The following is a 15,193-nucleotide window of genomic DNA, read 5'->3' as shown; positions in this document are numbered from 1 at the left end:
CCCCCAAACTGCGGCTTTTTGGGTGTTTTTCTTAATAAATTTATTGACAAAATCCCAGGGGGGGCTGGGCCGCCCCTCCCCCCCTTCCCCAGCGGGGTCCTTGGGGGGGGGGGGCTGGGGGGCAGCCCCCACTTTGGGTGCTCCAGAAGTGGGTGGGGGTCAAGGCCGGCGGCCGAGCGGCTCCTCCAGCTCGTAGAAGAGGACGTAGCCCTCGCTGGACGGGACCTGGTTCTCGCTGATGGGCGAGACCCTGCGGGGGCACCGTCAGCAACCGGGGGGGGGGTCAGGGGTATGGGGTGGGGGGACAGGGACGTGGAAAAGGGGGACATGGATTGGGAACGGGGGCACAAACATGGGAAGAGGGGACATGGGCACAAGGTTACAGACATGGGGCAGGAGATGGGGACAGAGGGAAGGGAAACGGGGGCATTGATGTGGGGAGAGGGGCATGGACATGGGGGGGGGGGTTCAGGGATACAGAGAAGGGGATGTGGCCCAGGGAAGGGGTTAAGAGGGACTTGGGGGACATTGGGGGGTGGTGGGAGGCAGATTTAGGGAGGTCAAGGGCCCTGGAGAGGGAATTGGGGGTGAATTAAGGGGTTGGGGTGGGGGGGGACAGGGACAAGGACATGGAAAAGGGGACATGGATCATGAACAGGGGCACAAACATGGGAAGAGGGGACATGGGCACAAGGTTATGGACATGGGGCAGGAGATGGGGACAGAGGGAAGGGAAATGGGGGCATTGATGTGGGGAGAGGGGCAGGGACATGGCCGAGGGGAGGGGGCAGAGATATGAGGGGCTTCAGGGATACAGAGAAGAGGATGTAGCCCAGGGAAGGGGTTAAGAGGGACTTGGGGGACATTGGGTGGTGGTGGGAGGCAGATTTAGGGAGATCAAGGGCCCTTGAGAGGGAATTGGGGGTGAATTAAGGGGTTGAGGGGGGTCAGGGGTATGGGGTGGGGGGACAGGGAGAAGGACATGGAAAAGAGGGACATGGATCGTGAACGGGGGCACAAATATGGGAAGAGGGGACATGGGCACAAGGTTACGGACATGGGATGGGGGGACACGGACATGGGGCAGGAGATGGGGACAGAGGGAAGGGAAACGGGGGCATTGATGTGGGGAGAGGGGCATGGACATGGGGGGGGGTTCAGGGATACAGAGAAGGGGATGTGGCCCAGGGAAGGGGTTAAGAGGGACTTGGGGGACATTGGGGGGTGGTGGGAGGCAGATTTAGGGAGGTCCAGGGCCCTTGAGAGGGAATTGGGGGTGAATTAAGGGGTTGGGGGGGGGGGATCTGGGGTGATGTGGACACAAGGAGGGGGACACGGCCACGGTGGCACCTACCGGGAGTCGTTGTAGACGCGCCAGCCGGCCGGGTCCCGGCACAGCGCCGTGTAGTGTCCGTAGTGAACACTGCCCGAGTGGTTGCAGAGGGCGTAGAGGGTGTAGATGGGGGTGCCTGTGAGGGGGGGGAGGCTGAGCTCAGTGTGTGTGTGCCCCCCCCACCTTGGCACCTCAGTGTGTGTCCCCCCCCCGGGTCCTCACCCGCCTTCTCGCTGGCGAACTCCCGCAGGTTGAGCTGCTGCAGGGGGAAGTCCACGAAGACGGAGCATTTCTTGATGGAGTAGCGGGTGGTGGAGAACCGGTTCAGGTCTGGGAGGGGTGGGGTGGGGGGGTCAAGGGGAAACGTGGCATCACCGGGACTCCTCCCACCCCCTCAACCGCCCCATGGCAAAGGATACGGAGCACCAGGATGCGAGGGAAGCGCTGGATCGTCAACTTCTTGGTGCTCCGTGTCCGCTGCCGGCACTTGTCACAGACCTGCGGGTGGCACCGCACCGGTGAGGGGGGCACGGGCGGCAGCGGGATGGGGTGACAGGGGGACACCCCCCCCCCCCCGAGCCCCCGGTTCTCACCGGGGCGTTCTCCGAGTCGAGCTCTTCCTCCTTGGTGAAGAGGCTGAAGCAGTCGTGGAGCGAGACCCGGCCCCCGGCAAAGCTTTTCTGGATGGGGAAAGGTGGGGAATAAAGAGGAGCCTGGAAGGGAAAAAGGGGGGTCTGGGGGTGACAAAACGAGGGGGGGGGGGTCAGCCCCATCCCTACCTTTGGGATGGGCAGGGAGAGATCACAGAAGACCTCGAAGGTGGTGGAGCGGTAACCGCACGCCTGGCACTTGAGGCAGCTCTTCAGTTGTCCCACAAAGAGGTCTGGGGGTGAGGAGATGGGATGGGATGGGGGGGATGTCAGAGGGGGCCCCCCGAGGGGTGCTTTGGGGTGCAGGAGGACCCCAGCAACGCTCACCCACGATCTTGCTGTCCTCCCTCTCCAGGTACCGCTTCCACATCACGTTGGCGCGTTCGTCGTCGCTGTGGGGCGAGAGATGGGAGCTCCGGCTGCGGCCGGGGTGGGGGGCACCCCCAGGACCCCCATCCTTTGTGTGTGTCTCTATGTGTGTGTGTGTCCCCCCTCCCTCACCTCAGCCCCTCGGGGTCCTCCAGCGTGGGCGGGCGCCGCGTGTCCGAGAGGATACTGGGGGTGCGGCGGCCTTTGCGGTTGATCTCCACGTGGAGCCGGTCCATGAAGAACTTGAGGAACTCCTGCGCATCCTGTTGGCTGCAGGGGGGGGGGAACACGGAGCCATCGCAACCCCACACCCCCCCATGGAGCTGGGGATGCCTTGGGGGGGGGGTGAAACCTCACCTGTACCCGGTGAAGGAGGGGACGTACTTCTGGAAGACGGCCTTGAAGCGCCCGGGGTTGACGGCTTCGGCCGCATCCGGATGCCAGAGCGCGGCGATGACATCGGCGAAGGCTGCGGGGAAAGGGGGGTCAGTGTCTAAAGAAGGGGGTTTGGGGTGAAGGGGGGGGGGGGTCCCATCCCACCTTCAGTGAGCTCCTGGGGGCCGCGGGGCTGCTCCTGCTGGAAGTCCCGGCGCAGGCAATAGTCCCGGAGGGGTTTGGTGCTGCTCAGGCACTGCAGCACCGCGTTCATGAAGCACTGCGGGGACAGCGGTGGTGCCACGGCCCCTGCCACGCCACGGGGACCCCCGCGGGGCTGGGGACACCCCTCATTGCCTCACCACAACGGGGGCCCACCGGCATGGGTGGCACTTACCGTGTTACCCAGGTTCCGGAGGCCGACGTGGCCGGAGCCCAGCAGCAGCGTGTGATGGGGCTGTGGGGACACAACGGGACACAGTGAGGACCGTCACCTCACTGTCACCCCCCGCCACCACCACCACCACCACAGCCACCCCCCCCCCGGCCCTGGCACCTCTCCGGTGACGAGGAGCAGCCCCATGACCGCCGCCTGAGCCACGGATTCGGCCACGGCAGCGGCGCGGCCACGGGGCTTCGGCCACGGCAGCGGCAGCACCGCCAGCCCCGGCATGGCCCCGGCACCGGCTCCACCGGGTCCCCGCTGCCTCCCAACCGCTCCTGATCCGATTTCCCCTGGCTATTCTGGGCCGCAGCTCAGGGGGGATTAATTAGTGCCTGAGCCACAGCGGGGGCACCGGGCACCGGAGCGGGGACAAACACCCACCGGCGGCGGGGGGCGAAGCGGCCCCAGGGATGGGCACCCCAATCCCATGGGATTTCAGGGCTTTAATCCCCATGGATTCCCCACGGCTGCTCTGGGAATGGGGATGGCAGCCAAGGAGGAGCGGAGCGGGGAGAGGTGAGGTGAGGTGAAGCCCCGGTGGGGATGAAGGGGACAAATCCTGATGCTCTTACTGCTGCCTTCTCCTCAGGCCGGGCCGGCAAAGGGGTTCTGCCCAACGCGGGGCTGCCGAGCGCCGGGATGGGGTACGTGGGGTCGGGCACAGCGCGAGTCCGGGGGCAGCCCTCGGGCCGCACGGAGAGCAGGGGCACCCCGGGCTTGCCGTCCAACCCCGGGGCCACATTGACCCTGCGCAGCGACGAGCTCCTGCGCAGCGCCAGCGCGCCGGCGCTCAGCTGGTGCCCGCAGTCCCTCAGCACCAGCCGGCTCAGCACCGCCGCCACGTCCTCGGCGCGGCCGCCGCCGCCGCCAACGCCGCCGCCTTGGCTCAGGTCGCCGATGCTGATGGATTTGGAGCGGGCCAAGTTGCTCCTCCGGCGCTCGGCTCCGCTGGGCAAGGAGAAGGAAGCGCTGCCCGGTACAGCCTGCGGGGAGCCGGGGACCCGCACCCCGTGGTCGGCCTTCATCGGGCCGCGCCGGCACATGGTGCCGCGTGCCGCGTCCCCGCGCTTCGAGGCCCGGCCGCGCTCCAGCTCCAGCTTCTTGCTGCGCTCGTCCAGAGGCCCCGGCCGCGGCGGCAGGAGCCGGAGCTTGGGCGCCGGGGAGAGGCCGTTGGCGGAGGCCATGGCAGCGGCGCGGCGCTCCTGGCTCAGCGCCCGGTGCCCGCTCGGCAGCTTGGAGGAGGAGGAAGAGGAGGAGGAGGCGGCGGCGGCTTTGGGCTGCGAGGTGACAACGGCGGGGTCCCGGGCGCGGCCGCCGCGGTGCTCCGAGGCCTGGGGCATGGTGGAGAGAGGAGCCCTGCGGGGACAGCAATGGGGGGGATGCCGAGGCGAGGGGGGGGGGGGGGCCCGGCGGGCACCGGGGATGGGAGGAAGAGAACCAGGGGGGGGGGACACGGGACACGACACCGGACCCACCTCTGCCACCGCCGCCGCCGCCTTCCCCGCTCACAGCCCCCCGCGGGCAGCGGCCGGGCGGAGGGTCCCGTCGGCGGGGGCCCTGCGGCACAAGGAGAGACGCGGTCGGTCCTTTGGAGGGGGGGGGGAAGGAACCGCGACCGGAGCCGGTGTTGAGTCACGGAGGCTCCCTCCCGACCCCCACCGCAGAGCACCGGAGAGGAGGGGGGGGGCTCGGCCCCGGTAGCAGCCACAACCCCGCCGTTGCCAGGCGGGGCCGCGCGGGGGCCGCTCGCCGGCCTCCGGTCCCCCACCCCCCATTGCGCCCACCGGATACCGGTCACCTCCCCCCCCCCCCCCCTTTTCTCCCCGGTACCGGAGGCCCCGGCACCTCCCAACCCCGCCGCACCTCCCGCGGGCCGCCATGGCAACAACTCCCGCAGCCCCCGCCGCCATCTTTGTTCCTCCCTCCCCAAGGCCCCGCCCCCGGCGGCCTCGATGCACGCACTGCGCATGCGCCGCTGCCGCCAGACCACGCCCCCCAACACCTCCGCCTGTGTCGTCATGGAAACGCAGCGGCGTCTACACATACACCCACCCCCCCCGCTCTTAAAGGGGCCGCCGAGCCGCTCTTCTTAAAGGGACAGTGCCCTCCAGGATTGTGTTATTGTACGGTCGCACCAAGGAACGGCAATGCCGGGGTGGAAGAGTTTATTGGGGGGCAAACAGGGGGTGGCAGCAGCGGGGAGAGGGAGGATGGGATGGGATGGGGGGGGGAACAGGGGGGCTGCACCCCCCAATCCCCCCCCTTGGTCACTTCTCCTTGTGCTGGATGATCCCTTTGGCCACGAGGTCCGGGATCTCCACCGCCAGCCAGGGCCCGAGCTGAGGGGACAGAGGGTGAGCAGCCATAGGGACACCCCCCCCCTTCCAAACCGAGTATCCCCACAATTCCCCCCCCCACCCCAACTCACCCCCAGGGCCATCAGATGAGCCAAACCGAACTTGGGGACGTTCCGAGCCCAGAGGGGCTTGAAGTGGTCGCTGAGGCAGATTTTGCCACCCCTAGGGGGGGATAGAGGGGGTCAGCACCGCAGGGACAAACCCCGGGGGGACCCCCCCTTTGCTATGGGCTCCCCCCCTTCCAACCTGTACATCTTGGCTGTCTTCCCATCCAGCTCCGGGATGGCGATCTCAGGGGCGGTGTTGGGGTACGTTACCGGGATCTGGGGGGGGGTGGAGGGGTGACACCGGGAGGGGAGGGGGGTTCAGCACCCCCGGACTCCCTCCCCCCCACACACTTCCCTGTCCCCCCGCCTCCATCCATGCTCACATCAAACTCGATGGCGAACTCGTACTTGAGCAGCTCGTGGATGTACCAGCACCTCCCGAACCAGCTGTAACGCACCGGGGTGGGGGGGCTCAATCACCGGGACCCCCCCCCCCCCCCCCCCCCCGGTCACAGCCCCCGTCACCCACCGGGTGCCCTCGGCGTTGGACTCCAGGCGGAACCAGTCGTTATCGGCGCGTTTGTTGTTCTCCACGTACTGGTTGGGGGGGGGGAACACGACCGGGAGCGACGTGAATCGAGGGGGAACCGGACATGGAGGGGGGGGGAGACCGGACCGAACCGGAGCGAAGGGAACCGGACTCGAGGGGCGACACGGACCGGGGGGGGGAACCGGAACCGAGGAGGGGATCGGAGCGGAGGGGAAACACGGACCTGGGGGGAACCGGACATGGGAGGAACCGGACCGGAGGGGGGAACGGAACAAGGGAGGAAGCGGATCGGGACGGGCCCGGCCCTAGCACCTGTATGAGCGCCCGGTACTCCTCCTTCAGGCGCGGCGCCCACCCATCGCGGTCCCGCGGTCCCGCCGCCGTCCGCAGCAGCGGCAGCTCCGCCACGGCGCGCCGCGCCGCCTCGTCCGCCATGGCCGCGCCGGAACACCGCCATCTTGGATGGGGGCGGAAGTGACGCCGGAGGCCGCGCCGCCATCTTGGTTAAGGGAGTGACGCGCCGGCGGTGCGTGTGGCTGGTGCCGCCATCTTTACTACGGGCATGGGCGGGGCGTGACGCGCCCGCGGCGCCTCCATCTTTAGTGCTGGCGGGGCTGGGCTCGGCCGCCTCCTCCCGGCCTGGGGGTGCCCCCGTGTGCCCCCAGTCCCGTGGCCTTGTTCCCATCCCCCCAAATCCATCCCCCCATTCCCGTCCCTGCATTCCCACCCCTCCGTTCCCACCTTCCCTAATTCCTATCCCTCCATTCCCATCCCCATCAATTCCTGTCCCCCCCAATTCCCATGTCCCCCATTTCTCATCCCCCTAATTCTATTCCCTCCATTCCCATCCTCCCCATTCCCATCCCCGTAATTCCCATCCCTCCGTTCCCTTCCCCCAATTTCTGTCCCCTAATTCCTGTGTCCCCAATTCCCATTCTCCCATCCCCATCCCCCGCAATTCACGTGTCCCTAATTCCCATCCCCCCAATTCTATTCCCCTAATTCCCATCCCCCAATTCCCATCCCCCCGGTTTCTGTCCTCCCGTTCCCATCCCTCAATTCCTATCCCTCCATTCCCATCCCCCCCCAATTCCTGATCCCCCTATTCCCATCCCCATAATTTACATCCTTCCATTCCCTTTCCCCAATTCTATTCCCCTAATTCCTGCCCCCCCAAATCCATTCCCATCCCTCCAATTCCCATGTCCCCCAATTCCCGTCCCCCCAATTCCTGTCCTCCCATTCCGATCCCTCCAATTCCCACTCCTCCATTCCCATCTCCCCAAATTCCTATTTCTCCATCCCCATCCGCTCCAATTCCTGTCCCCCCCAATTCCCATGTCCCCTAATTCCCATCCCCCTACTTCTATCCCCCCAATTCCCATGCCCCTAATTCCCATCCCCCATTCTATTCCCCTAATTCCTGCCCTCCTATTTCCCATCCCCCCAAATCCATCCCCCATTCCCATGCCCCAATTCCCATCCCTCCAACTCCTATGTCCCCCAGTTCCCATCCCCCCAATTCCTGTCCTCCCATTCCCATCCCTCCAGTTCCTATCCCTTCATTCCCATCTCCCCTAATTCTTATCCCTCAATTCCTATTTCTCCATCCCTGTCCCCTCCAATTCCCATGTCCCCCAATTCCCATCCCCCTAATTCCCATCCCTCCATTCCCTTCCCCGAGTCCCTATCCCCTAATTCCTGTGTCCACAATGGGGACGGGACGGGGACGGGACGGGGACGGGACGGGGACGGGGACGGGGGGGACGGGGACGGGGACGGGGGACGGGACGGGGACGGGGACGGGGACGGGACGGGGACGGGGACGGGGACGGGGATGGGGACGGGACGGGGACGGGACGGGGACGGGGACGGGGACGGGGACGGGGACGGGGACGGGGACGGGGACGGGGACGGGGACGGGACGGGGGGGACGGGGACGGGGACGGGGCTCCGCACGGGGACGGGGACGGGGGGGGGACGGGACGGGGACGGGGACGGGACGGGGGACGGGGACGGGGACGGGGACGGGGACGGGACGGTCACCATGGGGCTCCACTGGCACCATCCTGCCCCTTTCCAGCCCCACAGCTCCATCCCTATCCCATTCCAACCCCGTGGCTCCAGCCCTTCCTCGTCCTGACCCCCCCCCCATCCAGCCCCGTCCTGCCCAGCACCGGTGCCCCTCACCTGGGCAGGACTCAGGGCTATGGGGGCCTCTCGGGGGCTCTTTTTATCCCTCGGGATCAGCTCCCGCCCCCCGGCCGGGGGGGCCGGGCCTGGGTAAACACCATGGGGGTAAGGGTCGTGTGGGGGCCGCCCCTTCTTGGCCTCGCCAGGGTGGCCCCACACCTCGTGTCCTGTCCCTATGTCCCCGTGTCCCATCCCCGTGTCCCAGTGTCGCATCCCTGTGTCCCCACATCCCAATCCCGTGTCCCCACATCCCATCCCCGTGTCCCCACATCCCATCCCCGTGTCCCCACATCCCAACCCCGTGTCCCCACATCCCATCCCCGTGTCCCCATATCCCATCCCCGTGTCCCCACATCCCATCCCCGTGTCCCCATATCCCCATGGCGCAAGCAGGACACGGATGCTGGGTGCCAGTGATCCAGGCTTTGGGCTGGGGGGCTCCCCATGGCACGCTGGGCACTGGGACCCCCAGAATCGCCCCATGCCCCCCCCCTCCCCCCTCTGCTGCCCCACACCAGGGTCCCAGCTGGGGGGGGGCACCCATGGGACCTGCGCCCCCTTTGTGACCGCTGGGCGAAGGTCGGTGCCCGCCCTTATCACTGACCCTCGGCCTCCAACGTGACGGTGACGCGGAGCGAGGGGGGGGGTCCCGGGGGGGGGACACACGGACCCCGGGGTCAGCCCCGGGCTGATCGGGGACACGCGGGCAAAGGGCGGGGGGGCGGCACCGGGACCTCCCTGTGCCCCCGGGGACACGGGGGGGGGTTCCCTGAGGGGGGGGCACCGGGGCCATGGAGAGGGAATGACATGGGGGGGGGGGGGGGGACATGGGGCAGAGGAGATGGGGGCGGGTGGGGTTTGGGGGGACATAGGGGGATAACAGGGGATGAAAGGGGAATAAAGGGGAATTGGGACACAGGCAGGAGCGTGAGGGGATGTGGGGAGGGAATAGGACAAGAGGGGGTCCAGGGATGCAGGGAGAGGGCGATAAAGGGGGTACCCCTGAGCGGGCACAGGGATGCGATGGGGGGGGACACACACACGGGAGGAGCCGGAACGCGGCACCCCCGGAACCTCCCTGCGCGGGTCCTGAGTTCCGGGGGGGAACACAGCAAAGGAGCGGCCCCGCCCCTGCGGCTCAGCCAATGAGCAGCGAGCGCTGCCCGCACCCAACATGGCGGCGGCGGCTTCGAGCGGGCGCGGCCTCCAGAAGCCGCTTCCGGTGGCGGCGGCGGTGCCCACGATGGCGGCGCCCGGTGGGGCCCGGGCCGTGGCTGGAACCGGAACCGGGACCGGGCGGGTTTAGCTCCGGGACCCGGCCATGGGCAACGTGCTGGGCCCCGCCGCCCCCCGCGCCCCGCGCCGGGGGGAGCCGCTCGGGAGCCCCGGGAGCTTCGATGAACTGCACCGGCAGTGCAAAGGTGCGGCGGGGGGCACCGGGGGGAAGGCTCCGGTGCGGCTCCGGGCCCCGCTCACCCCGGCCCGCGCTCCGCAGAGGTGTTCCCGCAGCAGATGGAGGGGGTGAAGCTTTTGGTCACCAAGACCCTGAGCAGCCACTTCCAGGTCAGGGGGGGGAGCCCCGGGGGGAAGAGGGGGGCTGTGTGTGTCCCCCCCGTGTCCGTGTTCCCCCTGTGTCCCCGTCCCCCCCTTGTCCCTGTCCCCCCCCATGTCCCCCTATGTCCGTGTCCCCCCCATGTCCCCCTATGTCCGTGTCCCCCCCATGTCCCTGTCCCCCTGTGTCCCCCCATGTCTGTGTCTCCCTGTGTCCAGGTCCCCCCCGTGTCCCCCCCCATGTCCCCCTGTGTCCATGTCCCCCCCTATGTCCCTGTCCCCCCCCTGTGTCCCTGTCCCCCCATGTCCCCCCGTGGCCGTGGTCCCCCATATCCCTGTCCCCCTGTGTCCATGTCCCCCCCCATGTCCCTGTCCCTCCATGTCCCCCTGTGTCCATGTCCCCCTCATGTCCCTGTCCCCCTCCATGTCTGTGTCTCCCTGTGTCCAGGTCCCCCCCGTGTCCCCCTCATGTCCCCCTGTGTCCGTGTCCCGTCCGTGTCCTCCCCCATGTCCCCCTGTGTCCATGCCCCCCCCTTGTCCCTGTCCCCCCCTTATCCCTGTTCCTCCATGTCCCCCTTTGTCCGTGTCCCCCCCCATGTCCCTGTCCCCCTGTGTCCCCCCATGTCTGTGTCTCCCCGTGTCCACGTCCCTCCGTGTCCCTGTCCCCCCATGTCCCCCTGTGTCCGTGGTCCCCCATATCCCTGTCCCCCTGTGTCCATGTCCCCCCCCATGTCCCTGTCCCCCCCCTGTGTCCCTGTCACTCCGTGTCCCTCTGTGTCCATGTCCCCCCCGTGTCCCTCTGTGTCCATGTCCCCCCCATGTCCCTGTCCCCCTGTGTCCCCCCATCTCTGTGTCTCCCCGTGTCCATGTCCCCCCATGTCCCCCCGTGTCCGTGGTCCCCCATATCCCTGTCCCCGCCATGTCCCTGTCCCTCCATGTCCCCCTGTGTCCATGTCCCCCCATGTCCGTGTCCCTGTCTCCCCGTGTCCCCTCGTGTCCCCCCCGTGTCCCTGTCCCCCTGTGTCCCCCCATGTCCCTGTCTCCCCGTGTCCATGTCCCCCCGTGTCCCCCCCATGTCCCTGTTCCCCCATGTCCGTGTCTCCCCGTGTCCATGTCCCCCTGTGTCCCCCCATGTCCTTGTCCCCCTGTGTCCAGTTCCCCCCCGTGTCCATGTCCCCCCGCTGAGGTTCCCTCCCCACAGGTGACCCACACCATTCACATGAGCACGTTGGGACCCTCCGGTTACCGCTTCAACGCCACCTTCGTGGGTGACCGGCAGCTCAGCCCCACCGAGGTGAGGCCCGGCAGGGGGTGGGTGGGGGTCCGCTCCCTGTCACCCCCCCTTTGTCACCCCTTTCTCCTTGTCCCCAGGCTTTCCCCACGCTGGTTGGGGACATGGACAGCGCCGGCAGCCTCAACGCCCAAGTGCTGCACCTCATCGCCGAGCGCATCCGCACCAAAGCCGTCTTCCAGGTGACTCCATGCAGGGACCACCGTGGGGTTGTTGGGGGGGGGGGGGGGATGTTCCTGTCCCCATCCCCAGCGCGGTGATGGGACCCTCGGTGTCCCCCGTTTCCCCCCCTTTCCAGACCCACCAGGCCAAGTTCGTGACGTGGCAGTTCGACGGCGAGTACCGGGGCGACGACTGCACCGCCACCCTCACGCTGGGTAACCCCGACCTGCTTGGCGGCTCTGGTGAGCACCGGGACCAACCCCCCCCCCCCCCCCCCCCAAAGTGTGGCAGTGGGACAAAGAGGGGGTGTCCACGCACTGAGGGCTTTTGTGTGTCCCCACAGTGATCCTGGTGGCCCATTTCCTGCAGAGCATCACCCCACGCCTGGTGCTGGGGGGGGAGATGGTTTATCACCGGCGGCCGGGCGAGGAAGGAGCCATCCTCACGCTGGCGGGGAAATACACGGGTACGGGGGCACGTGGGGCATGGGGACGGTGATGGAAAGGGGGGGAACAGGGATGGGTCGGGGGGGGGGACGGGGACATGGGGACCCCCCCGGCTCCCTTCGCCCTCCTCTTGGCTTCTCTTCCAGCTCAGAAGTGGGTCGCGACGCTGAACGTGGGCTACGGCGGAGCCCATGCCAGCTACTACCACCGCGCCAACGAGCAGGTGATGGCCTCATCCCCACGTCCCCCTCCCCGTGTGTGCCCAGCCCTTGGGATTCACGGTTCCATGTCCCCCATCCCCAGGTACAGGTCGGGGTGGAGCTGGAGGCCAACACACGGCTGCAGGAAACCACCTTTGCCTTTGGCTACCAGCTCAACCTGCCCCAAGCCAACATGGTCTTCAGAGGTGAGCCCGGAGCTGCGCCGGCCCTGGCGGCCCCAGCACCGTCCCGGTGCTCACCGTGTGCCCCCAACGCCATCACAGGGCTCGTGGACAGTAACTGGAGCGTCGGGGGGGTGCTGGAGAAGAAGCTGCCCCCCCTGCCCGTCACCCTGGCTCTGGGCGCCTTCCTCAACCACTGGAAGAACCGTTTCCACTGCGGCTTCAGCGTCATCGTGGGCTGAAGAGCGGCACCTGCCCTGCAGGGAGCCGCTGACCGGGGCCGGACCGGGACCGGGCCGGGCCGTGGAGCCCGGGGGAGCCGGTCTCCGGTGACGTGGGGACACGGGGATGGACGGTGCTCGGTGGCAGCTTGGGGGTGAGGAGCGGCCGCTGCTCGGGGCCTGGGGGGGGGTCCCTCCCTTGGCTCTGGGCACACGCGGAGCCTGGAAAAATAAAGGAGCTTTACTCTGCTTGGGGAGCTGTGGTGGGAGCACCGGGAATGCCGGGTGGGTTTAGCTGATGATCTCGGAGAGCAGCGGCGTCATGGAGGACAGGTCCTGGATGTGCAGGATCTGCCGCGTGTTCTCCACCTTCAGCGTCTGCAGCTCCGTCAGCAGCAGCAGCAGCTTTGCGTAGAGAAACCTGGGATGGGGACGGGGGGGGTGTGTAGGGTATGGGGTAGGTGGGATGGATAAGGGGGGATGTGAAGCACTGGGGCTGTACCTGCCCTCGGGCATGGGGTGCTGGTGGTCGATGTAGCTCTTGAGGGTCAGCGCCACCTTCTCCTGGAACTGGTCGATGGAGTCGTGCTGGGTGATGCTGGCGTGGTCTGGGGGTGCAGGAGTTGGGGGGGGGGGGGATGTGAGGGGTGGCACCAAGGGGACGTGGCCCCGTCCCCCTCGTCCCCCCCCCTCGGTGCTCACCGGGTGAGAAGAGCAGCATGGCCTGGAGCAGGACGTACTCGGCCTCGTGCAGCCCCAGCTTCTTGAGGCTGATGTGGAACTTGAGCAGCGGCTCCAGGTAAATCTGCTGGAACCCGGCTGTGGGGAGGGGGGGGGGGCACAGGGTGACGGGGCTGGTACCTACCGGGGTCTGTGTCACCGGTTCCCCCCGCCGTGTCCTCACCCAAGGCACCGTCCTGGATGGTGTAGCAGTGCTGCCCGCACTCCCAGGCGTTGGTCTCGGCGTTGAAGACGGTGTTGAACTGGATCTGGCAGATCTCCAGCGTGGCTCCTTTCAGCAGCGAGATCTGGTCATCGATGGGCAAACTCCTGCCGGGGGGGGGGGGAATAGGGACACAAGGGGTAGCTCAGGGAAGGGTCCCTTGGTGGGGGGGGGTCCCCATCCCTTTTCCATCCTCTCGCGGGCACCTGAAGGCCGGGATCTCCTTGGCGAAGTTGATGACCTGCTGGATCATGAAGGTGCTGAGGTCGGCGAAGTGGGGCAGCATCGAGAACACATCGGGCAGCACATCCTCGTCCAGGCGCTCGGGCCACACCGCGGAGCCGCCGCCACCGGGCTCGGGGGGGCTCTGCGGGCTGGGGATGTAGAGGCGAACAGCGGGCTTGGGGAGAGGGGGGGGGTGTCAGCACCACCACGACGAGGAAAAGGGGGGGGACGGGACACACACACACATGCACACAGGCGGTGTCCCCGTCCCCACTCACCCGGTAGTCCGTGAACTGGGAGAAGCTGGAGTCGAAGGTTTGCTGGTGCGCGGCGATGAGGAGCGCGATGAGCTCCTGCTGCTCCGCCGACAGCCCCCCCGGTGCCGGTGCCGCCAGCGCCAAGCGCCGCTGCCGCCGCAGCGCCCGGCGCCGCCGCAGAGCCTCCTCCGACATGATCACTGCCACCGGCACCGCCGTCAGGGCGGCAGCCGCTTGGCCCCGCTCTTTGGAAGGGGGGGGACACCCTTCCTCATCCCCCCCATCCGGTGTCCCCGTACTCACTGTCCTTCCGCATGCCCACGTCGAGGCACTTCTGCAGGCGGCAGGCCTGGCACTGCCGGCGCTTGGCTTTGGTGATGGGGCAGCTCTGGGAGAAGGGGCACGTGAACTGGACCCCCTTGTTGATGGAGCGCCTTGGGGGGGGACGGGGGACTGTCACTGGGGGACCCCAATGTGGAGGGGCAGAGGCCACCCCACCTTGTGCCCATGGGGTTTGTTCCATCCTGCCATGTCCCTTTGTCCTGCCCCGTTTCAGTCTCTCAGGTCCCGTCTTGGCCTCTTCTGTCCCATCCCATCCTGTCCCGTTTCAGTCCACCCTGTCTGTCCCATCCCACCCTGTCCCTCCCATTTCAATTCATCCTGTTCATCCCATCCCATCTCATCCCTCTGCTCCATCCTACCCTGTCTCATCCCATCTTGAACCACCCTGTCCCACTTCAGTCTATTTTGTCCCCCTCTTCTGTCCTATTCCATTTCCGTCCATCTTGTCCGTCCCATCCCATCTTCTCCCTTTGCTCCATCCTATCCCATCCCATTTCATCTGATCTTGTCCTGCTCTTCTGTCCCAACCCATCCTGTCCCACCTCATCCCATTCCATCTTCTCCTCCTCTTCTTGTCCATCTCATTGCATCCTTTTCAATCTCATCCCATCTCGTCCCATCCCGTCCCGTTTCAATCCAGCTTGTCCCCCTCTTCTGTCCCATCCCGTTTCATCCCATCTCGTCCATCCCACCTCCCACTGTCCCCCTCCCCTGTCCCACCCCTGCCCTTCCCACCTGAAGAACCCTTTGCAGCCCTCGCAGGTCATGACGTGGAAGTGGTACCCGGTGGCGCGGTCCCCGCACACGGCGCAGATCTTCTCCTCGGCGAGCTCCACATCAGCGCTGCGGGGCCCCAGCACTGAGCAGGGGCTGCTCTCGGGCTCCGATGGGCTCGACACGGACATGGCCGGGGCACCGGTGACCGCGGCCGGGGTTGGCAGCGGAGCCGGTGCCCCCCCCCCCCCCCCGGTGCCTGTCACGGCGCAGCCACGGGCTCGGCCCTGATGACACCGGAGCCCGGTGGAGTTTGAACCTTGAACTTGGGGCTGCGGCA

At 67.3% G+C, this 15,193-nt stretch overlaps 4 protein-coding genes across 4 annotated transcripts; 1 reads left to right on the top strand and 3 right to left on the bottom strand.

The window, feature by feature from the left end:
* Window positions 1-53: 53 nt before the first annotated feature.
* USP21 (ubiquitin specific peptidase 21) lies at window positions 54-5,173 on the bottom strand. The gene is made up of 15 exons (XM_057417020.1): window positions 5,036-5,173; window positions 4,648-4,729; window positions 3,745-4,528; window positions 3,125-3,184; window positions 2,893-3,007; window positions 2,710-2,821; window positions 2,485-2,622; window positions 2,311-2,375; window positions 2,113-2,216; window positions 1,927-2,013; window positions 1,753-1,831; window positions 1,556-1,663; window positions 1,355-1,469; window positions 161-250; window positions 54-66 (listed from the first exon to the last, which is right to left on the bottom strand). Coding segments are annotated over exons 1-15 (2,046 nt in total). The 5' UTR covers window positions 5,142-5,173; the 3' UTR covers window positions 54-65.
* Window positions 5,174-5,394: 221 nt separating this feature from the next.
* UFC1 (ubiquitin-fold modifier conjugating enzyme 1) lies at window positions 5,395-6,599 on the bottom strand. Its single transcript, XM_057417026.1, has 6 exons — window positions 6,439-6,599; window positions 6,106-6,173; window positions 5,960-6,023; window positions 5,776-5,852; window positions 5,601-5,691; window positions 5,395-5,511 (listed from the first exon to the last, which is right to left on the bottom strand). Exons 1-6 carry the CDS (start codon window positions 6,559-6,561, stop codon window positions 5,440-5,442), a joined length of 495 nt encoding a protein of 164 aa, XP_057273009.1. The 5' UTR covers window positions 6,562-6,599; the 3' UTR covers window positions 5,395-5,439.
* Window positions 6,600-9,601: 3,002 nt separating this feature from the next.
* On the top strand, window positions 9,602-12,448 carry TOMM40L (translocase of outer mitochondrial membrane 40 like). Its single transcript, XM_057417030.1, has 9 exons — window positions 9,602-9,740; window positions 9,815-9,882; window positions 11,072-11,164; window positions 11,242-11,343; window positions 11,460-11,565; window positions 11,667-11,789; window positions 11,916-11,992; window positions 12,073-12,175; window positions 12,254-12,448. The coding sequence occupies exons 1-9, from the start codon at window positions 9,641-9,643 to the stop codon at window positions 12,391-12,393; spliced, it is 912 nt and encodes a 303-aa protein (XP_057273013.1). The 5' UTR covers window positions 9,602-9,640; the 3' UTR covers window positions 12,394-12,448.
* Window positions 12,449-12,592: 144 nt separating this feature from the next.
* On the bottom strand, window positions 12,593-15,082 carry NR1I3 (nuclear receptor subfamily 1 group I member 3). The gene is made up of 8 exons (XM_057417029.1): window positions 14,875-15,082; window positions 14,101-14,231; window positions 13,819-13,997; window positions 13,522-13,715; window positions 13,277-13,422; window positions 13,075-13,191; window positions 12,875-12,980; window positions 12,593-12,793 (listed from the first exon to the last, which is right to left on the bottom strand). The coding sequence occupies exons 1-8, from the start codon at window positions 15,042-15,044 to the stop codon at window positions 12,664-12,666; spliced, it is 1,173 nt and encodes a 390-aa protein (XP_057273012.1). The 5' UTR covers window positions 15,045-15,082; the 3' UTR covers window positions 12,593-12,663.
* Window positions 15,083-15,193: the final 111 nt, after the last annotated feature.

The sequence above is a fragment of the Pezoporus wallicus genome, unplaced genomic scaffold (assembly GCF_028554395.1).
Source record: "Pezoporus wallicus isolate ANWC-B61680 ecotype Strahan unplaced genomic scaffold, APGP_CSIRO_Pwel_v1 contig_14101, whole genome shotgun sequence".
Taxonomy (NCBI): Eukaryota; Metazoa; Chordata; class Aves; order Psittaciformes; family Psittacidae; genus Pezoporus; species Pezoporus wallicus.
The sequence above is the reverse complement of the archived record's forward strand: the minus strand, read 5'-3'. Positions and strand labels throughout refer to the sequence as shown.